General features: G+C 41.0%; 1 protein-coding gene across 7 annotated transcripts in view; it reads right to left on the bottom strand.

Moving 5' to 3' along the window:
- LOC116979074 (Krueppel-like factor 12) overlaps nt 1-23390 on the bottom strand; it is a 134193-nt gene that overhangs the window by 77126 nt on the left and 33677 nt on the right. For 2 of the 7 annotated variants that reach the window (XM_033030515.1, XM_033030517.1), the window contains exons 3-4: nt 10520-10621; nt 1413-1472 (exon numbers count right to left, since the gene is read on the bottom strand). The exons of 1 other annotated variant lie outside the window; for it this stretch is intronic. In XM_033030515.1, coding sequence (XP_032886406.1) covers nt 1413-1472; nt 10520-10621 — 162 coding nt within the window. Of the gene's footprint in view, nt 1-1412; nt 1473-10519; nt 10622-10762; nt 10993-23390 lie in introns of those variants that run through there. 4 more of the 7 variants (XM_033030516.1, XM_033030521.1, XM_033030518.1 and 1 more) reach the window with 3 other exon arrangements.

Below are 23390 nucleotides of genomic sequence, written 5' to 3'. Positions count from 1 at the left end.
ACAGATACTTCAGTCACTTGCCCCGACCAATTCACCAAGAGGAGATCATGCCGTGTCATCTCCCTTGAATGGCCCTCTACATATTGCCTGAGGAAATGTTCCTCAACACAATTGACAAATTCCACCTCATCTAGGCCCTCGGTACTATGGATATCCTAGTCTATTTTGAGCAAGTTAAAATACCCTACTATGACAACCCTATTAGTCTTGCAACCATATTCAAACACGTGGCATATTTGTTCCTCTGATTCCCATTGGTTATTTGGGGCCCCTAAAGTACAATTCCAACAATGTGATCATTCCCTTTTTATTTCTCAGCTATGCAAATATAACCTCACTGGACAATCTTTCAGTAATGTAATCTCATACTGTTGCATGATGTTCTCCTTAATCAATAAAGTAATAACTCCCCTTCCTCTTTTAACCCCACCTCTATCTGACCTGTGGCATCTGCACCCTGGAATAATAAGATGCCAGTCCTGTCCATCCCTTAGCCAAGCTTTCAGATTATAATATCCCAGTCACATGTACCTGTCCACACCCAGAGTTCATGCGACTCACCTGTCAGGCCTCTGCCATTGAAATAAATATTTATATCTAATTGCCTTTTCTTGCTCCTTGCCGTACTCCTACTGATTCTGTCTGATGAACTTGTGGTCACTCACTTCCATATCATCCTCCCACCAGACTCACCACTCCATTGGATTCCATCCCCCTGCCAAGGATGATATCAATGGCCATGTGTGAGAATGGAGATTAAGGGACAATGAGGGTAAATGGGATTTTTCCGAGAGGTGACAGGATCACGATGGGCAAATGGCATTTTTTCATGTCATAGAGAAAAATATGAAACTACGAGGAGGCAAAATGAAGCAGAGGGCAAGGATTTAAAAGGGGCACAAGAATTTACAGATCAGGGGTACATAGTGGCTAGGTTGGTTGAAAGGTGGTTTGAAAAAGCACACCATGTTGTATAATTTGTGCCAGTGAGTACAAGAGTGAGGAGATCACAATGACTTTATTAAGGCACTGGCTTAGTCACAACTGGATACTGTGCTTGGAGAAAGTTTGGACAACAACTTCAGCACTGTAGGTTGAAGCTGGAGTTGCTTACCTTGGAACAGAGATGATTGGAAAGGGTTCGAGGTTTGCAAAGTCAGAAGGGTTCAGATAGACAAGATAAACTGTTCCTACAGGCATATGGGTCAAGAATAAGGATATGAAACATATTGGCATCAACCAGGAGTGATAAGAACATATTTTTATAATGCCGTAAGTAGTTATCATCTGGTATAGCATCTGGAGCAGTAGTAGTGTTCATTTTCAAAAACAAACCAGGTAAGAATCTGAAAGAAACGATTTTGCTGGAGGTGTGGAGACGGTTCAAGCAAAGAATTATCTACATAACTCACATAGAGCTTATTCGCCACAGGAGGCTGGCACTTTGATGAGAGTCCATGGGCAGATGAAACCTAGGCAGAAAAAAGAGATCAGCCAGATGTGATTTATTGTGTTCTCTCGATGTAGAAAATATTCTGTAATTAAGAAAATTCAATTCCAACCATTCTCAAAAACTTGAGCCTTCAGACCTCAGTCCGACATTGAATTCCAACTGTGTTCCATAGCTATCATAAAAGTCCACTGAAGTTCATTTAAACAAACGGGGACTCTAAAGATCACATTTTTATACACTGCAGTGATTCACTTATCATTACACTCTTTACAATGAAGTGGTCTTTCAAGGGGACAGTGCCATAATCCTGTATCAGCACAATCACATCAGCACAGTACACTTGACAAAACCAAATGATATCATTAACCTTGACACTGGGGTGTGTCTGCAGAATATGTGTCAAGCTAAGCATTAAGGTAAAATGTTGGTCATTTGGTCACTTGTAATGGTAGTCATTCAGGGTCATCAATAGTAATATAGTGAACATTAAAGTGTCTTGGTCTAAATACCATCCCATTACGCACATATAGCAAATGTACTCAAGGTTAACATAGATGGTTAACATAAACTCCAATTCCCACTACAGCCCACCACAAAAAAAATGCTAACAAATTTCCTGGTAATATATTTTTTCTCTTCGAATAAAAACCCTCTTCATGCAGCATATTTGTCCCTCTGGCCCTAGAATATTCTTAGAACCCACTGCCAGCCATTCATTTTAAACCACTGATTGTCACATTATTGCTTGGATCTCCTGAAATAAATCAGGCTGAAATAACAGGGTGTCTGCAAGAACTGAAGCAGTGGGCCTGGACAACATTGATTCCTGCCAGTTCATACTGAGTTAGGGCATTCAAAAGCAGGATTTAAAGTCCCAGAACCATATTTCCAAAGCCATCTGTGGTTTCCCCTATTCACTGTCCATCCCCAACTATGTGCGAGTACACATGTAGCATCTGATACAACTCCTGATGAAAACTTGCTTGTGATTATTGGAATCCATTTTGTAACAAAATTGGCACCCAAAATCAGTGCACAAGGACAAGGCAGAAAAGGGAATATCTATCAGTAAGACCACCAGATCTAGCAGGCAAAACTGCAACAGAGCATCTGCACATACATGGCAGTTCTAACAATCTGCACCAAAGCTCTTTTGTGTCTGTAATTCACATGCAATCTTTCAGCACAGAGACACTGCATGGGCAAAGAGTATCTCAACAAGTTGGTGGACATTTCCCCGTGACAGAAGTCAACATTACTGCCTCTTGCACTCATCCAACATCCAACTCGAGCTACAGCAAAATCAGCATACAGATTTCAGTATTAGCATCACCTGTAATTTGAACATACACTGCTCTCATATCCCTGCAACGTTCGACATGGACTGGAGGGGAGGTGCTTTATGCTTTTTTTTTTTTAATCAGTGCCAATCTACAATGATTTCTGAAAACACACTAGTGATGACATTTACCTCATGCTACTTGCTTAGGGGATGTTGATTCATGGTCTGTCTGACCTTAACGGCATTTGGCTCCAGCAAACCTTATCAAGGGCTCATACCTAAAATAGGTATTATAACTATCATTTTTGCCTTTATGACCACACACTCCAACAATGCTTCCGTAAATGTATACACATTGTACCAGATACACAGAGTTGACGTGGACAAGCTTTTCCCATTGAGAGTAGGGAAGATTCAAACAAGAGGACATGACTTCGCAATTAAGGGACAGAAGTTTAGGGGTAACATGAGGGGGAACTTCTTTACTCAGAGAGTGGTAGCTGTGTGGAATGAGCTTCCAGTGGAAGTGGTGGAGGCAGGTTCAATTTTATCATTTAAAAATAAATTGGATAGGTATATGGATGGGAAAGGAATGGAGGGTTATGGTCTGAGTGCAGGCAGATGGGACTAGGGGAAAATAATTGTTCGGCACGGACTTGTAGGGCCGAGATGGCCTGTTTCCGTGCTGTAATTGTTATATGGTTATATAACGCGGTTTCAGCAACAACACATCTTGCGGGTCCCTAACAGTGTTCTCAAACAAAGCTGGACTCTGAGCCAGGGAAGGAAGTCAGGACCAATGGCAAAAAGGACATGTTTCCACAACTTGGAAATGCAACTGTAAAAGGAGGATTGCGACACAAGTAAAATTCCAAAGTTTTGGAAAACTCTGAAGCTCTCAATTGATGACAACACTTCACTTCTGAATACACTGGACCCAATTGAATACTATTCTATTCTAATTTTTGGTGGACTTCGACATAAATTGCAAAATAGAATACTCCAAGGCTACTGCATGAATAGGAATAACAATTCAGCAAACATACCAAAAACATTTTTCCAACTGAACTAGTGCCATGAATGACCAGATAGTGTTTCTCTAAAAATAAAATTATGTACGTCACTCTTGAGAAATGTTATCTTGCTGTACTGTTAGTTACAAATGCTCAGGACTGGAAACCAGTTTTCTGACAGCTTTTGCACAGTCCTTGAGAGTACACAGACCGCATATTATGATCACAAGACCCAAATTCACTGGTAACAAAGACCAGGCAAGTGTCACAAATGGTCAACGCAAGGAAATTAAAAACAAATTCATTTGTTTCTATAATTAGAATGCTATGACAGCAAATAAATATTTAATACATTAAAATCAACTTAAGGGTCATCAATAAATAGCAATAGGAGTCCCACGTCAGAGAAAGCAAAACTACACTAAGTGACAAGGCAGCAATATTACTGAATCATGCAATAAACTACAGCCCCACTGATCCAGAGCAGAGGAATTTCCTGCCATTCGGGTCAACGATTGGAAAACACAAATGTGAGGCACCACAGTACTGGTAGAATTAAATTCCAACATTGGAAATTTACACGGGCCACAGGAATTTATAATAGTCAGGGTAACAACACGATTCAAGGCATTGCAGACAAAAATAATTGAACACAGATGCATTAAATAATTGATCTTATTCAACAGTGAACCAAGCATCTGCTGTTGTCTGATTTTTGATAGAACAAAGCTACAGTGCCCTCCATAATGTTTGGGACAAAGACCTACCATTTATTTATTTCCCTCTGTACTCCACAATTTGAGATTTGTAATAGAAAAAAAATCACGTGATCAAAGTGCACATTGTCAGATTTTATTAAAGGCCATTTATATACATTTTGGTTTCACCATGTAGAAATCACAGCAGTGTTTACATAGTCCCCCCATTATAGGGGAGTTAAAGTTTGACTGATGGCAGCACTCTGCAACTGACCACTCTTCATGCACAAGCTCAGAAACGACAGTAACAGCTTAAAACTAGGGGTTTTCTGTGCTGTGATAAATACTGAAGTAACAACCGAAGTCTCTGTCTCCTTTACCATTAACTCCACCCACCTGTCAATCAAATCCCTTTCCAACCTGTAACCACCTATGACTTTGTCCTGCCCCCACTTCTTTTTTCCAACCTTCACTCCCCCAACTCCAATCAGTTTGAAGAAAGGTCCCAATCTTAAATGCCCTCCATTCTCTCCACAAATGCTGCCTGACCCACTGAGTTCCTCCAGCACCTCGTGTTTTGCTCAAAATTGCAGCACCTGCAGTTCCTTGTGTCTCTTCTGAAGTAACTATATTGGTTTCAGACTTCGCCTAGCACCAGAATTCAGAGTTATTTCACACTGCTGTTGGGCAGATACAAATGATAGAAAAACATTTGTGCATCAGTTGGAACAAAGATATTTATTATTTAGAATATTGATTTCCAGCACACTATTAATCAAAAGGATTGTGATTAGGCCATATTTCAAGGGTTTTCTGGACTGCTCTTACACAAAAGTCTTAAATAAGTTGACAACAAAATCCAGCGTCTTATCAAAAACACATTACCGCAAGAACCTGTAATAAATGGTAAAATCCAAAATTTGATAACTTAAGCAACAGAGCACAAGTGAAGAGGATAATAATAAAACCATATTGACAGGTTGAATGCGCCTAGATTTGGATGCCTTGCTCCAGGAAAAGTCAAGGTGAGAGAGAGGATACTGGATAATTTTAAGATGATACATTTGTGCTGGGTTATGAGAAAAGAAGCAAGTGATAAGATTAATCAAATTGCTTTCGCTAATTGCCAAAGGCTCAATGTCCTACTTCTACAGACCATAGTTAGGAGAAATTAAGGATATGTACCCTAGAAGTTATAGTACATTAAGCCGCCATTACATGGCACTACTCCAAAGCTGCAGTTATAGTCCTATCATACAAACTTGAGTAGAAACAAATATCCTTTCAAACCTGTGACTATGCACTTCCTTCCATCCACTGCAGAAAGTCACCCAATTTAGCTTTAAATTAGCACCCATATTCACTGCCCATCCCCAACCTCAGCTTCTACCTTGCCTTTCAAAACCAAAAGCATTTAAAAGAGAGTTAGATAGAGCTCTTGGGGCTAGTGGAATCAAGGGATATGGGGAGAAGGCAGGATCGGGGTACTGATTGTGGATGATCAGCCATGATCACATTGAATGGCGGTGCTGGCTCGAAGGGCCGAATGGCCCACTCCTGCACCTATTGTCTATGTATTCAAGCACTCAGTAGTCTTTGACATCATTCACTACATCATTCTCCACCAACATCTCTTTTCCACTTCCCAGCTGAATAGAAACACTTTCGCCAAGTTATAATTTTTCTGATTAAGTCTTCATGACAGCCCATTAAGTCACCACTAGTTTCCAAAGCAATCCTATTTCCACACTCATTTTCTCTCTCATGTGGATAGACACTAAAAGCTGGAGTAACTCAGCGGGTCAGACAACATCTCTGGAGAAAAAGAAAAAGTTACGTTTCGGATCGAGACCCTTCTTCAGACCCTCATGTGTCCATTTTCTCTCTCATGTGTCCATTTTCTTCACTCTGATTCACCTTTGCATAATTTAAATTAACAAAGTAAACCTTCCAACCAGCAGATTTTTGGAATATGGGAGGAAACAAGACCACTGGAGCAAACTCATGTACTCACAGGAAGAATGTAGACTTCCATACAACAGTCTTGGGGGTCAACACTGATCCAGAATCAGTGTAGCTACAAGCAAGCAGTACTAACTGTTGTATCACTGTGCCACTCAACATCAGAGGATCTCCAACAATGGCTCTTGTGCCTCCATACAATTAAGTCAAGAATGTTTAATTGTCATATGTACTGACAACTGAACAATGAAATTCTTACTTATTGCAGCTCAACAGGCCCGTAACTGCAAAAGAGCAAACCATATAATAATCAAAAATACAATATATTACTAACCATTATACTAGGTACCTATAATTGTGCAAAACAAGTCTAATGCAACCAAAGACAGTCTATAGAAGATCATAGCTGCTGAGTTATTGTTGTGTTTTTCAAGAACCTTATTGATGTTGGGAAGAAATTGTTCTTGAAGCTGGTGGTCACAGTTTAAAGGCGCATGTACCGTCTTGTGGTAGTGTCGAAATAAGAATGGGCCAGGGTAGATATGGCTCTTTGATGAAATTGGCTGCCGTTAAGATAAAGGCGATCTTTCCTCATCTTTATAATCCCCTTTTTTAAGACAGCACCTTTAGATGGAGAGGTCATTTTGATGATGGATCTGGCTGCATCTACCACTCCTATCCCTTGAGGGTTTGAGTTGGCGAACCAAGCGGTGATGCAGCAAATCAGTATACTATCTACTGTACACCTGTAGACGTTCAAGAGAGTACTCATCAACATACCAAATCTCCACAGACTTCCAAGGAGGTAGATACTTTGATGATCTTTCTTTATAATTGCATCAATGTGCTGGGCCCAGGACAGATCTTCAGAGGTATGCATGCCCTAGAACTTGAAGCTGTTCACTCACTTCATCGGAATCCTGTCAATAAAGACAGGTTCATGGATCCTCGGCTTTCCCCTCCTGAAGTCAGCAATCAACTACTTGGTCTTGCTAACGTTAAGAACAAGAATCTTGTTCTGGAAACATTCAATCAGATTTTCAATCTACGCCCTATACTCTGACTCAATGTTACCTGTTAATCATCCAACAAAATTGATTCTGGAAACCTTAATGAAATTATGCCTTTTCTTTTTAAATACCCATCATATGAACACATTCAACACCATCTAAGTGGTTACATCTCATGACCCCAGCTGTTCTATAGGACCCATTCATTTATAAACTTAAATGGGTTCACCAAAAAGATACTCTCATGAAACAGTATTATCTTCCAAGTGAAATGCTCTAAACAGTGTTGCAATGGCAAGGTCACTTTGATTTTAATCAAAACATCTGTTACGCAAGCAAATCTATGATGAACATGAATCTTTGAAAACTACAAACAATAACTGTGGGCAGAAAGTAACACATCAAACCATTGAATTATCACAGCAACATAATCACTCCATAACAGAATAATTTAGTAAAGATGGAAGAGCATGAAGGAAAAAATAGATGCGGCCACCTCAATACTCTAGAAACAGCAAGGACTACAATATTAAATCTGAACCTGAAAGCAAGTCAAATCATTTGAGGCATCTATTATATGAAAGAACAACCTACTGAATCGAACATGACGTCAGCTTATGCGAGTTGGAACATGATTGCATTGGTTAACCACACCATTGATGCGCCACCCAAGTGACCATTCTTCAGGTGTAACCTTTAAGAAACTCCAATTCTTGGATCTTCTAAACCACAAAAATATTTTTGGAGCATTCAGCAGCTGAATTCTGAATCAGTGTTAGCTCACAAGCAGTTATAACATACTTCTTGATCCACAACACACATATCACCAGGGACATTCAACTGCCATTGTCAATTTTTTTAATCCAGCACACATCTTGGCTCCACATATCAGAACCTTCCTCAATATAATCAATGAAAACACTATGATTCCATACCACAGTGAGCAGAGGAATATTCCCCACAACCTCCAAAGCTTGAAGGCAAGAGAAGAGAAGATATTTTGCCAGGACTTGAGGGCCTGGGCTATAGAGAGACGTTGGGCAGGCTAGGACTTTAAACATCAAAGCAGATGAGGCTGCGGGGTGACATTACAGATGTGTATAAAATCAGGAGGGGAGTAGACAGGTTGAATTTAGAGTGTCTTTTTACCAGGATAAGGGAATCAAGAACTAGGTTTAAGGCGAAAAAACTAATTGGCAGGAACCAGAGAGACAACTTTTTCCACGCTGAGGGTGGTGGGTACATAGAGCAAGCAGCCAGTAGTAGTAGTTGAGATGGTAGTACAATAAGAAACATTTGGCAAGTACATGTATGAGAAAAGATCACAGGGATATGGGTCAAGCGCAAGTAAATGGGACTAGTTCAGATGAGGGCATCTTGGTCAGCCAGAACAAGTTACGCCAAAGGGCCTGTTTATGTGCTGTAAGATTCTCTGACTCGGGGATGAAACTCCTGCAATCCCATAAAAACCCCATACCCAATTTCAAAGACTAGAAATTTCATGCAGAAACACAACTACTAATGTCAATTTACCATTGATCGTATCAAGGAACTACCAAGTAGTCACCTATTTTGGAAAGACTGCTGCAGACTGATATTTATCAAAGCATCCTCTGGCTCTGAGATCTCCAGAGTTGCCCTCCCTTACTCTTAGGCCAATGAAGGGTCTCGACACGAAATGTCACCTATTCCTTTTCTCCAGAGATGCTGTCTGACCCGCTGAGTTACTCTAGCATTTTGTGTCTATCTATAGCTTTGATCCCCTTCCAGTTGAGAATAGGATGGACATCCATGCGAGACAATGGCCTTCTATATCACCTGACTGTCATCCTTGTTCTTCCACCTGAAATCTAAAGAACACCTAACACAGACACAAGGCACAGAAGATATTACTTTGTGTGGCTGGTCTAAACTTTTACAAAGGAAATGGGTGGGTTATACTGCCTATTGGTATCGCATGAGTGAGTTTATTGGTGCTTGTTCATGGACCCACTTTCGAAGGGTGGTCTCTGGATAGAATTCAAAATCCAGGGTTCTGACGAATTCCATTTCACACCCTCAACATCTCCCTCACCCATCCCCCATTGAAAGGCACAAACACCAAATGTGCTAAATCAATCGTCACAAGAAATTAACTCAGCTGCTTTTTCAAATTTACATTTAGCAGGTAATAAATTAAAATTTTCAGATTTCAAAACTAAACAGTTACACATTTTTGAAATATTTATAAAGAAATCAAAAAACCTTACCCCACAACACGATAAATCAGAATGGTTTAAATTATCAGCACTCTCTAAATTGCATTCACCTAAATTTTATAAACCTGCTAGATTTATTTTCTGTTCCATCAATGTTACTGGTGACGTGGAAACTACTAGAGGAAAAAAAACAGGGAGGGGTTCAGGGCTGTGGCTTGTATCTTCAGGGACAACATGGGGTTTAAAAATATATCAGCTTGTGTTTGTTTTAAGTGCATTCAAATAAATGAGTCTTTACCACTAACCTCTCTTTTAAGAAACTGTTACGTTAAACTAAAAAAACTAAAAAAAACTGGTATTGAAATTCAGATCCCAGAAAATTAGAAACATGAAACCTATGTATTAATGCAGATTTCTAGCAGTCTGCGACAGGGATGAAAGAAGGAGTTAATCTTTCAGTTTCCTATGCAAGTCTAACATCGAAGGTTGTCATGACTATTTCCTCCCATCCCACCCCCACCCTATCCCCGCCCCCCCATTTCACCACATTTGCAAGTGAAGGGGTTACATTAGGAAATAGAGAGATATTTTAGACAATGTGAAATAGAAGAGAGGAAAAATATCAGAAACAGGTGAGAATGTTTTACTTCAAAAGGTTAATAATTCTGTCAATTATAAAATAATTAAATGTATACCATATTATTGAATGATTATAAATAAACTGTCTAAAAAGGTGTAAAACAAAAGATGACGTTAGACATTGCGTTTTAAAAGCTTTAAAAATTTTGTTTTATCCCAAGGATAGAAATATTTTCCTTCCATCATCTTCAGACATGGTAGTTTGTTCCTGACATTCCTGAGGTCTGGAAGCAATTAGTGAAGTGTCTAGAGAGTTGGACTTACCCCTTCCCCAGGTTCCACCGGCTCTGTTTTGATTCGTATAGCTGGCATTCCTTCAAGCATTAGCATACTGCTGTACTCCACATCGCCAGTGCCTACAGAGCTCTGCAGAGGGAGAGAATGGGGGGAGGGGTGAGAAGCAGGCCATCAGAACAGTTTTATTCCATGAACTCACAAACAGCTTCCACCCAGACATAAAGATGAAAACAGCAAGTTAAAAATGGTAAACAAAAATGTAAAGAATACCTTTCCTTGTGAAGATCACAGCACACAGATTGATACACAGCCCATTCTGATTTTTTTTAAAAAACAGAACAGCTCCCAAACCCTAGGTGTCGACGCTGAAGGTTTGCAGGCTCCACCCTCTTTTAGGGTGGAGTGCAGGCAGTTAATTTACTACTCCAGGGCAGAAGAGGTCCAGCTGTTACGCAAATTGCTAGGAAGAGCTGCCTCCCTGCCCTGTGCAAACAGAACACTGGTGCTCCAACAGAGTGGAAATAAAGAGAGGCCTCATTCCCTCAAGCTGTGTTGTTCACAGGCAATGAGGGATGAATAAAAAGGTAGAATTCCTACCCCCATCCTCCTGCCCCACCCCTTTTCAAAAAAAGGATGTGCAAGCTCCAATTTTAAAATTCTGTCAGCCGGAGGCTTCTAAGACATTGTAATTATTTTGGTTGACACCCATTTCTCAGGACTCTTCTCCAGTAAAACACATGGGTCCAAACTCACCTGACAGAACACATATTCTGGTCATTTAGCAGCAGAAATGTAACTGCATCATTCATGGCAGTCATCTTACTGTCTTTTAATGTTTTTAAATGCAACACACTGAAGCAGTTGACAGTTTTTGAATACATGTGTTTTACCGTTTCCAAAATGTATGGAATGCACAAACATAGCAAGGAAGCGAAGATTTCCTGGAAATCTACAATGTGGGATCATATCCCATAATAGCAGCACTGGATGATAAATTTCAGGAGGAAATTCCAATGCAGTTTGCAAAATTTAACTCTTTGCTTTATTGTTAGAGATTTGGTCCCTCTACAGTGCAATCTCAGGCAAAGCTGTTGGCAAGAAAGCTCATTAAGTACTGGCTTGACTTGGTTTGATTCTCGAATGTCACATAAAATCAGGATCTGGAAGTGTAATCATGAAAATTCAAGTGTAAAAGTAATTTAGTGTGAGTTTAAACAATTGTGGTAAAAATACAACAAAAAAAGCAGCATAAGATAAATCTATGTTAAAACAAGATCCAAGAACTAAACTGCATCAAACCTTCTTTAACATGGAGGTATCAAGTATGCAAGATATTGCAACACAATATATTGTTGCATTAAAACAGAAAATGCTGGAAACACACAGCAAGTTAGGCAGCAACTGTGCAAAAAGAATCAGTTAATGTTTCAGATCTGGGCACCAATACATTTTAGAATCTTGCGGCTTCCCAGGTTAATGTGTGTTTAAATCATAATATCCAAGCATTCCCCTCCGGTCAGAGAGGCCCGCCTCAGCTGAGCAAAACAATATGCTCAATGGTATCCTGCGATTACATTTAGATTAAGCTTAAGTGCAGGCTCTGAACTAACCCATAAGACACTCACCCTCTGGCCTGTTATACTATGTTGCTGTAATACACAATTCAAGGAAAGACACAAAGTGTTGGAGTAACACTGCGGGTCAGGCAGCATCTCTAAAAAACATAGATAAGTGATGTTTCAGGTTGGGACCCTTCTTCAGACTGTATCTCTCAACTCATACAATGCACATATCAGTGTACTAACCATCTTGTAACTTTTCCCTGTCTGACATATTTATCTCTTCCTCCTTATCCAACAAATACTGTAACCAGTTTTTCTGAACTGTTGCTGAGTTTAGTACAAACAAATGGAAGTTGCCGGCTTGATTATTCAAATGCTTCAACTTTTAAGACTCCTGCAGAACAGCTTATCAAATTCCAAAAATTACAGACCAGGATGTAAAGGATGTTTCCACTGGTGGGAGAGTCTAGGACCAGAGGTCATAGCTTCAGAATTAAAAGGCACTCTTTTAGAAAGGAAGTGAGGAGGAACTTCTTTAGTCGGAGGGTGGGTTAATCTGTGAAACTCATTGCCACAAAGGGCTGTGGAGGCCAAGTCAGTTGATATTTACAAGGCTGAGATAGACAAATTCTTGATTAGAATGGGTGTCAAGGGTTATGTGGAGAAGGCAGGAAAATAGGATCAGGAGGCAGAGATCAGCCATGATTGAATGGTGGTGGATTTGATGGGCCGAATGGCCTCATTCTACTCCTATAACGTACCCACATCCACTAATCCCATTTTCCCCTTTTGTTCTGTAACCTTCTATGTAGATTCTTGACTGGTAAGGATGTCAGGGGTTCTGAAGTGAAGCAGGAGAATGGGGTTGAGAGGGAAATATAATTCAGCCATGATTGAATGGTGGAGTAGACTTTATGGGCCAAATGGCCTTTCTTCTGCTCTGAGAACCTATGAACATATGTATTGGGTGCTCATGTGCTCAACTAGATACTTCCCAAGTGTTATGAGGAGTTGTGTGTGTGGGTGCACCTGCTCATGTTTATCATCTGCTAATCACCATTACCAGGTTCTTAACTGGACCAACCATTTCAGCATTATGGTTGAAATACCAAGACAGCAACTAATCTCTCTGCTCTGGTGTGGTTTAAGCTCCTTCAAAATATGCTCCAACATAAAAAAAGTTAAAGTCAGGACAATGATGGCTGACTTAACATCCACCTTGGACACTGCAGAGAACAACAATTCTCAAACAGTTTATTCTACCCACAACAAAGCAGAAGTCTTTCTTTCCTTCCCTTAAGTTGTGGGTAACATACTCAAAATCTCAGGATTTGAGGGAGGAGGGGGATAAAGATTTTTCCAAAAAAGGCAGAACAAACACTTCCCAAATCATTTTTCTCCTGAAGAAATCCTGTGGTTTTTTTCCAAGGATGAAAGGATTCACCCATCACCCTCTACATGGAAAACGTTGCCCCTTAGGTTCCAAATAAACAAACCCTATGTTATGATTCACTAAAGCCCCTGCCCCACTTAGGAAACCTGAACGAAAACCTCTCGAGACTTTGCGTCCCACCCAAGGTTTCCGTGAGGTTCCCGGAGGTTGCAGGTGGTTGCCGGAGGTTGCAGGTAGTGGAAGCAGGTAGGCAGACTGACAAAAACCTCCGGGAACCGCACGGAAACCTTGGGTGGGGCACAAAGTCTCCAGAGGTTTCCGTTCAGGTTTCCTAAGTGGGACAGGGGCATAACTCTGGGTAAAATACTCTCTGCATTCACTCTATTAAAATCATAGCCTGCCCATCCTCCCTCTATAGCTCAGGCCTGAAGTCCTGGCAACGTCCTCAAAACCTTCTGCACTCTCTCTGTTTTCTCTGCACTCTGCACAAAATTATCTGCACTCCTTAGCAGGTTATAGCAGGTTGCCCAAAGCAGAATGCAATACTACAATGTGTTCTCACCAATATCACGTACAACTGTAACATAACATCCCAACTTCTATACTTAATACCCTGACTGATGGTTAATGTATCGAAAGCCTTCTTGACCACCTCAGCTACCTGTAACACCACTTTCAAGGTGACACCATTTATCCCAGGGCCCTGCCATTCACTGTGAAGATCCTGCCCTGGTTTGATTTCCCAAATGCAACATCTCACATTATCAGCATTTAACTACATTAACCATTCCTCCTCCCACTTGCCCAACTGATCAAGATACAGGAGTAATTTTTGATAACCATCTCCGCTATCTATGCTACCATCCATTCTGATGTCATCTACAAACTTACTAATCATGCCTTCTACATTCTCATCCCAAATCATCGATATAAACCACAAGTAGCCCTGACGCACGCACTGGTCATAGGACTCCAGTCTGAAAAGCAACCTTCCACCGTCACCCTCTGCTTCTTTCCATGGAGCCATTTCTCCATCCAATCAACTAGCTCTCCCTGGATCCCATGCAGTCCAACCTTCCAGAGGAGCCTATCATGCGGAACAGTGTCAAATTGCTTGCTGAAGTCCATATAGACAATGTCTACAGACAACGAGAGAAGAGCAAAACTCAAGAGACACGTGGGTCAAGCTTCTTTTTTTACACAGAGAATGGTGTGCGCCTATAATGTGCTACCAGGGGTGGTGATGGAGGCAGATATGATTGTGGCATTTAAAAAGCTTTTAGACAGACACATGGGATATGCTAGGAATGAAGTATGGATCATGTGTAGGCAGATCAGAGTAGTTTATCTTGACATTATCTTGTTCAGCATGGACATTGTGAGCGGAAGGGCCTGTTCTCGTGCTGTACCAATACTTATCAGCGCACACGGCATCTGAGAGCGAAGTATAGTTTTGGGTCAACGACTTCCATTGAGAACTGATGATCAAGTCCAGATTTAATGATTTACTTCAAATTTCCAGCAAGTGGAGTTTTTGATTTCCTTCATTGGATCGGCACCTGAACCAACTCCATTGCTGTTTACACTGGAAATGCGGAGATCAGATATTGATCTCCCCTGCTCTGTGCACCAGCTACATTGGCCTAACACAGATAAGAGCATAAGGCTATCAACGAGTTGTCAACAAATGGTGGGAGGGGCATTTCTTTGGTAAAAGCTGTTGCCTAGAAACATTGAAGTGAGCTCAGAATGGCCTCCCAGTAGCACTCAATTCAGAATTGCTGCCCGGTGATACAGTGCAGCACATTTCCATTTACAGCACTAATTGAGGCTTCCTGCAGACAGAAGCCTGTCGAATTTGATGTTAGATACGCTACTGAAATTACCCATTCCCATTCTTCTTCGCAGATTTCAAACATTCCTTCAACTTCCGCCAGAGATTAACATACACACTCCACACAAGTCTAAATGTATTATCTGAATGTTCATTTCAAGTGGGAGAGTGTAACCTTCACACTGTGTTTATTTGCGCAGGGAGGGCCATTCAACTGCAGAGTTTTAGTTATCTCAGGGGCTTCAGTTTATCTCTCATACATTCAGCTGCAAAGCTGCAAAAACCCTGCTAAAGTTTTATCTGAGATTTCTGCAACTCTCTTAAAGTTACAGTGACCCAGAAAGCCCTTGTGGAAATTTCACCACACCCTGTTTTTTGAAGTATTTTAAACCCCTGGTGCACTGTGGACATTTTATTCTGTCAAAACTGCAAGATATAAAGTGCATTTTCCACATGTAGAGGGTAGAGGTGAATAACAGAAGTGACAACAAACATTACTGGAAATGCTCAGGTTAGTCAGCTTCGATGGAGTCAACATCAATTTTCTGGATGTGCTCTTCCGTCATAACTTGTTAACAGGAAAATCAATGGCTGAAACCCAACTCTTTGGTTTTCCATTAATTTTTGTTTTGCTTAGTTTCAAGTCTGCTGACCATTTCCCAAATCAAATGCAGGGAATTGCCAGATCAGCACAGTGAAGTATTGCTAAACAAAACGTAAATTGCTTAGTCTGGAGAGGCCAAAAAACTGTTTCATAGCCCATGTTCGAAAAATTGGACATAAACAGTATAAGTGCAAAACCAAAGTGCAGCCAATGACACATATGTGACATTACACCATTGAAGCACAGTCAGTCACACATTCTATAAATAATGCATTATCGGTCCAGCATAGCAGGAATGGCACAGAGTACTTACTGTGCCCTGACAAATAGCATGGAATAAACAGGGATGCTATATTGGAGTTCAGTTCGACATATTGATTGATTTTGTTTACTTGGCAGATCATTCAGATTCTTTCCAGTTACCTTCCCATTGTACCAATGCGTCATGATATCAAAATGCAAGACCATTAATTCGACAAGGTTGTCAAGCACCATTTGCTCATCGTCTGTCTGGAATGAGTTTTGTGAAGCAGGGGATTTTTTTGGGTGGTAAGGGGAGGGGAGGAAATGATGGCACACTGCACCTGGAGATACAAGTACCTCATCCAGTCTGACCCTGGAAAACAGGAGCATTCAGTAACCATAATTTTGGATGAAAGCTAGATGATTGAATGCAGTGGATGCCCTGATCAAGAATATCCACTGATTTCTAATACATTCATGTGACTTGAGTGTCACTGGCAGGATCACATTTTTCGCACATCCTTTTTACTTGGAGCAGAGTAATTTCCAGAGGCAGTTAAGAATGGACGTGTTTGGGAAGGCAACAGATTTCCTTCTCTAAGAGGACAAACTTGAAGGTAGAGACAAAATGCTGGAGTAACGCAGCGAGACAGGCAGCAACTCTGGAGAGAAGGAACAGGTGACTATTCGGGTTGAGACACTTCTTCAGGGCAGTGGGTGGGACAGAGATAGAATGTAGTTGGAGAAAGTAAGACTGGTGGGAGAACTGGGAAGGGGGAGGGGATGGAGACGGAAAGCAAGGGCTATTTGAAGTTAGGGGTCAATGTTCATACCGCTGGGGTGTAAGCTACCCAAACGAAATATGAGGTGCTGTTCTACCAATTAGCGCTGGGCCTCACTCTGACATGGAGGAGGCCCAGGCCAGAAAGGTCAGATCGGGAATTGGAGGGGGAGTTAAAGTGCTGAGCAACCGGGAGATCAGGTAGGTTAAGGTGGACTGAGCAGAAGTGTTCAGCGACACGATCGGCGAGCCTTCGCTTGGTCTCGCCGATGTACAGAAGTTGATATCTGGTACAGCGGATACAGTAGATGAGGTTGGAGGTGCAAGTGATCCTCTGCCTCACCTGAAAAGACTGTTGGGCGTCCTTGGATGGAGTCGAAGGGGGAGGTAAAGGGACAGGTGTTGCATCTCCTGCGGTTGTAGGGGAAAGTACCTGTAGAAGGAGTGGATGTGGCCAGTAGTGGAATCCCAAACTTGATTAGTTTTGTGGTGCATATAGGGTATGATTTTAGATCACCTTGACGAAAGACATAAGTTTATTATTTCAAAAGGTCAAGAAATCCCAAACTAGATTAATACGAAGAGTACTTCATTGGCTTTAGGCCCTAAAACAACTTTTGGCACTGCAAGTTCCCCATACACAGCCCTAACCAAATATTATGTTTTACTACTAATGTTTGAGGAATAAATATACATCAGGACAATGTGGTAAGTGCCCTGCTCTTCAAAAGAATGCAATGGGATCAAGTCCACTCAAAACAGCAAATAAAAACAGATTAATTACTTATTGGAAAGACATCATCCCCAGTAGCACTGCACTCCCCAACTATTGTACTTATGCTCAAATCATATACTTGGATCGCAAGATTACCAATCCAAACTGAGTCAGAGGGCTATCGTAAACCAAGATGAGACCAGTAAAATGTTTTCACAATGCAAGTAACGTTTTGACTCAATAAAATTTAAGCTCCAGTGAATGACAATAGCAGAATACAATGTCAGCCTTAATCAGTTACCACAAGGCAATCCAGTCTTTGAGACTCTAACAGTGTAGAAAGAAGATAAAGTCGAATGGTGTTGACTCAATTTATTAACATTGCACTGACAACAGGTATAAACTGTAACTTATACAAATATACCAGAACTCTAGTGCTGTCAAGGAAAAAGTAATTAAGATTATGTTTGAGACTTTTTCCAGAAAAGACCTGGCGTGCAGTTTTACTTTTTATGTCAATCTGGATGACTTTTCCGCACAATACCGGTCAAACCGGTTTCTAACATTTTACCAAAGTTCACCTATCACCCACACAAATCCACAGGAGGTATGTTCAGCTCCATCAATTGGACAGTTTGGCTAATAAAAAGCAAAGGTACACCAAAATAAATATGTAAGGCAACAACAAACAATATTAAACATGATATAAGAATCTGACTTTGAGAGTTCCCAGGACCCAGGTGGGACAAAGCATTGGTGGAGATGTGGTCAGAACATTCCAGATTCAATTCATAATTTGTATAATTACTCCTCTTCAAATGTTCTGTTTCCATGATAATGGTCAGGGGGAAAAGTGAAACATCGGGATTCAAAATTATACCAGTGCTGGAGAGAGGAAAGATATTGAGGCTGGGTGCAACAGAGGACTGCCTATAAATACAGCAATGACTAATTTCTAAGAACCTCTGATTAATGATGCACCTTTTACGGCTTGGTACAATTAGTCCAAGATGCAGAGGATGCACACAGGTTGCAGATGAATATTCCAACCAAGACGCAAATGCAAATATTTTCAGCAGCAGCAATGGGATTCCAGTTAAAAACCCATAGCAAACTTGAATCAGGAAGGTTTTGGTTGTCAACAAAAGGCTTCATTCACATGCCTGTTTGATTTCCTTCTACCATCTACCCAATGCACTTCTGATTCTCCACCCACACGCCAGCACTTGATTTGAGGAAGACTTTAGATTTTTGAACAGTCACATCAGGCTGCATGTGCACACGTGCCAGTGATCATTCTTCGCGTGCGAGTTAAGACAGGGAGTGTCAGAAGGTAATTCAGCCGTGGGCTGGACGAGGGTGGGGGAAGAGGGAAACGTGGGAATCAAGCACATTCCACCTGAAGCTCAATCATTTCTATCCCCGTGAAGCAATCTCGAGCAGAAACGCTATCAAATCTCCTCCGAACTCCCTACTCCGCCACCTGGCTTACAAATAATTGCAGAACAAAAATAGATCAAGAAACCTTCATCTAACACTATAGACATATTTCTATCGCTTTCCCCCATATCTAGCATCACTATCATTCATCAATTGTGGTAGAAATTCTGCAGCATTTTTACAGAGGAAAATATTTCCCTCAAATTCTTTATTGTATTTAGAATATTGTATTTTGTAGGGATAATTAGCCTTCAATTGCATAGTGTAGGTGATATCGTTTTGTTTATGCCAGTCATAAAATGTCATAAATTTTAAGGAGACTTCCAGCTGGTTCACCCCTTAACCTTTTCTGGATGAGAGAGCCAGTCTCTTTACCCCCCCCAGATTGTTAGAGCTTGTCAGTTGTAATATCAGCCCTCAGGCAGATAGGGGGTCAATATTGGGACCTCTGAGGGCTCTCGTCCACATTGGAAAGTACTGGAAACAGAAACAATATAGGTTTTTAATAAATGGTATAGTCAAGGAAAAAAAATATTGGACTTCAAATCAGCTTGCTTTGAAGGATCCTGAAATGTTAAGGATCAACATGCATTGAAAAGCTCCGATTCCACATTTTGCTAGCTGATTTTGGGAAGTATCATCTGCTCCAGCTAACACTCTCTTGTTCACAACCTTAGAAGCAATAATGAATAAAAATACTGTAGGTCATCTTTTTTCAATTTTCTAGATTTCATAAAAGCATCTTTGTTAATTAACAAAAAGTAAATGGAGATGTTTCCATCCTGTGTAAAATGAGGTCTGCAATAAGTTTGTGTTTTACAAAAAGAAAACAAATTTGCCTGCAAACCAAACTGGGGGAAAAAGCCACAACTCTAACGGATGCGAAATAGACTACGTGTCCAGTACAAGCTCCATGAGACAGGGAGTGGCTCACGGCCAATTAAAATACATGAACCAATATTAACCACACCCGAATGTCAGGAATGTAATGGCCGTCAGTATGACTGCAACAGTTTTTGCTGGATAAGGGTGTGGTTTAATAGGAGTGCCTGGGATGGGAGGAAACACCAACACAATCGCATGTACTGCAACGATGACCTGTAGCTTTGAACTTACATTTAGTTTCAAAGAAACATATTTAACCAACTGTATTCTGTAGCAGCAGTAACCTTCAATTCAGCTTCTGTAAAACACATTATTTTTTCTTCCCCCCCCCCCCTTCTAAATGCCCCAATTGTCCAGAAATCACATATGCTAATTATTAAAATGGATTCACTTCCATTCAAGTAACATAGGGGAAGACAACTTCCTCTTGAACAGCTCTGGTCTCACAAAATAACGTGGCTTAATTCTGCTTTCCATGGCAGTAATAAAAATTGGTCTTTTTAATGGATCTAGTGAACCATGCAAATCAGCAAGTCTCACAGTCCAACACTTCCCTGCCGCTAGTGGATATCAGCTGCGGCAACGTTGCAGGCACAGTAATTAGCCACAGGGCCATTGGGGGAGGGGAGGAAAAGTACCATCACTCAGGGATCTCGATCGTAGTGCAATATATATGTGCAAAGCCTGTGCGTTTTATAATCTCCTGCTGGAAACTGCATATACAGACATATGGTGTGCAGGCCTACCTATATCAGGCTAAATTGTGATAGAGAAAAGAAGCAGGAAAAGGCCATAGGGCTTTTCAATGCCGCTCGACAATTCAGTAAAAATCATGGCTTCAGCTCCACTCTCCTGCCCATCCCAAGGGGCAGAGTGACCAGTTCTTCTGTAGCCAAAACCTAACAGGAGTGGAATTACTGTGGATTCTGAACACTGCCGTTCTGGGCATTGAAGAATGATTGCTTTGTTAACATTCAAGCATGGTCTTCCAGAAAGTACTCAAGCCCTAATCACAGTTATTTTCAAACCACTAATATCTGGGTTGAAAACAAAATATATATATGTTTAAAGCTTTTATTAGAAAAAGCTTTTTACTGCAAATCAAAAATCACAAGATATTTAATGATGACCTTTGTCCCTGGAGCACCACTGAAGGTGACCACACCAAGTGTACCTCATAATCCTTTAAAAAAAAAACACTATCAGGACTCCTCCATGACAAAGCCTATGTTAAAGAGTCAATGCTTGGATGCAGTTGACTCTGAGATAGGATTTTGTCTTAAATTGGATTCACATAAATCAGAAAAAGCATATTCAAAAGCTAGGCCATATCTGCATGCAATTGCTGATGCCAGCCACCAAGTGTCACAGTGATGCAGCAGTCCAGCTGATATTTTAACTGAAGTGGACCAGTATCAACAAACAGAAATACATTAAAGATATTTTCCCCTGATAACTATCCTGAACGTTTTTAACTCCATATTACTGATTCATTCCAATGCAAAGTTTAGCACAAGCCTCCTGAAAGCTTCAAGTTTCATGTCCCATTCTCTGTTATTGCAACTTAAATGACGTGCAAGTGGTATCCTTATCTCTGTCTCCCTCTCAGTCTGAAGAAGGGTCTCGACACACGAAATTCCACCCATTCCTCCTATCCAGAGATGCTGCCTGTTCCTCTTATGCCCGTCCCATTTAGGAAACCTGAACGGAAACCTCTGGAGACTTTGCACCCCACCCAAGGTTACCATGCAGTTCTCGGAGGCTTTTGTCAGTCTCCCTAATGGTCAAAAGTGGTTTCCGCTTCTTCTATGTTCCTGCGATTATTTCAAACAATTCAAAACCGGCCGCGACTAGAAATAGGTTGCCGTTTTAAAAATCGGTAATTTTTTTGTCAAAGCCGGTTGCGATGCTAGTTGAAGGTGGTTGCCGGAGGTTGCAGGTGGTTGCCGGAGGTTGCAGGTAGTGGAAGGTCTAAAAAATTACCGATTTTTAAAACGGCAACCTATTTTTAGTCGCGGCCAGTTTTGGAATTTTTTGAAATAATCGCCGGAACATAGAAGAAGCGGAAAACACTTTTGACCATTAGGGAGACTGACAAAAACCTCCGGGAACCGCATGGTAACCTTGGGTGGGGCGCAAAGTCTCCAGAGGTTTCCGTTCAGGTTTCCTAAGTGGGACAGGGGCATAAGTTACTCCAGCATTTTGTCTATCTTTGGTATATATTACCAGTGCGTTTTAGACAGCCCCTCAGGTTGAAGTTAACTAATTTCCACCACAGTTCTAATTGTGTTAAAGTTAGTGAAATGATCTGTGCAGGATCCACACAAAGATACTTTTTTTTTTTTTTTAAATCATTTCAGTTTCCTTCAAGGAATCAAATGCCTCTTTAGAGCTTGGAGTGGACACTTTGGGAGTCTGACGCAGGCATGCAGACAATGTGGCCCAGCTCCTGGAGCCACTTTAATGTGATCTGGGTCTCGATACTCAGATTGCAAGTCTGGGAGAGGTAAGAGACATTAGTTTGCCAATCCAACTAATGGATCTGGAGAATTTTACACTGACAGCATTTCTCCAGTGTTTGGAAGCTTCTACTGTAGTTATCCCACTATACCTGCCTTATTGCCATAGAGGGAGTGCAGAGAAGGTTCACCAGACTGATTCCTGGGGTGTCAATAAATTGTATAAAAAAATAAAATAAAAAAATAGGACTGTCTTATGAAGAAAGACTGGATAGACTTGGTTTATACTCTCTAGAATTTAGGAGATTGAGAGGGGATCTTATAGAAACTTACAAAATTCTTAAGGGGTTGGACAGGCTAGATGCAGGAAGATTGCTCCCGATGTTGGGGAAGTCCAGGACAAGGGGTCACAGCTTAAGGATAAGGGGGAAATCCTTTAAAACCGAGATGAGAAGAACTTTTTTCACACAGAGAGTGGTGAATCTCTGGAACTCTCTGCCACAGAGGGTAGTCGAGGCCAGTTCATTGGCTATATTTAAGAGGGAGTTAGATGTGGCCCTTGTGGCTAAGGGGATCAGAGGGTATGGAGAGAAGGCAGGTACGGGATACTGAGTTGGATGATCAGCCATGATCATATTGAATGGCGGTGCAGGCTCGAAGGGCCGAATGGCCTACTCCTGCACCTAATTTCTATGTTTCTATGTTTTCCAAACCAGTTACATTTAAACTCTTTCCCATACCCTTGACCTTAAACCCTCATCCAGTTTTTAGGCAAACATTACTTACACCTCCACACTTATCATGAGCAGCCATTTTCACTCTGGTTTCCTCCACTACAACCTTTGCTAAGTGCCATTACGTTAATCACTGTTGCAGGCTATCAGAGTTCAACAAAAAAAGCTGCTGGGATCCCTTCAGTATTTTCATCTGCATCAGACATTGGATTAGAGGAAAATAGGTATACACCTGAAACAATGCATTT

Source organism: Amblyraja radiata, chromosome 12 (genome assembly GCF_010909765.2).
Source record: "Amblyraja radiata isolate CabotCenter1 chromosome 12, sAmbRad1.1.pri, whole genome shotgun sequence".
In the NCBI taxonomy this organism is placed as follows: Eukaryota; Metazoa; Chordata; class Chondrichthyes; order Rajiformes; family Rajidae; genus Amblyraja; species Amblyraja radiata.
The sequence above is the reverse complement of the archived record's forward strand: the minus strand, read 5'-3'. Positions and strand labels throughout refer to the sequence as shown.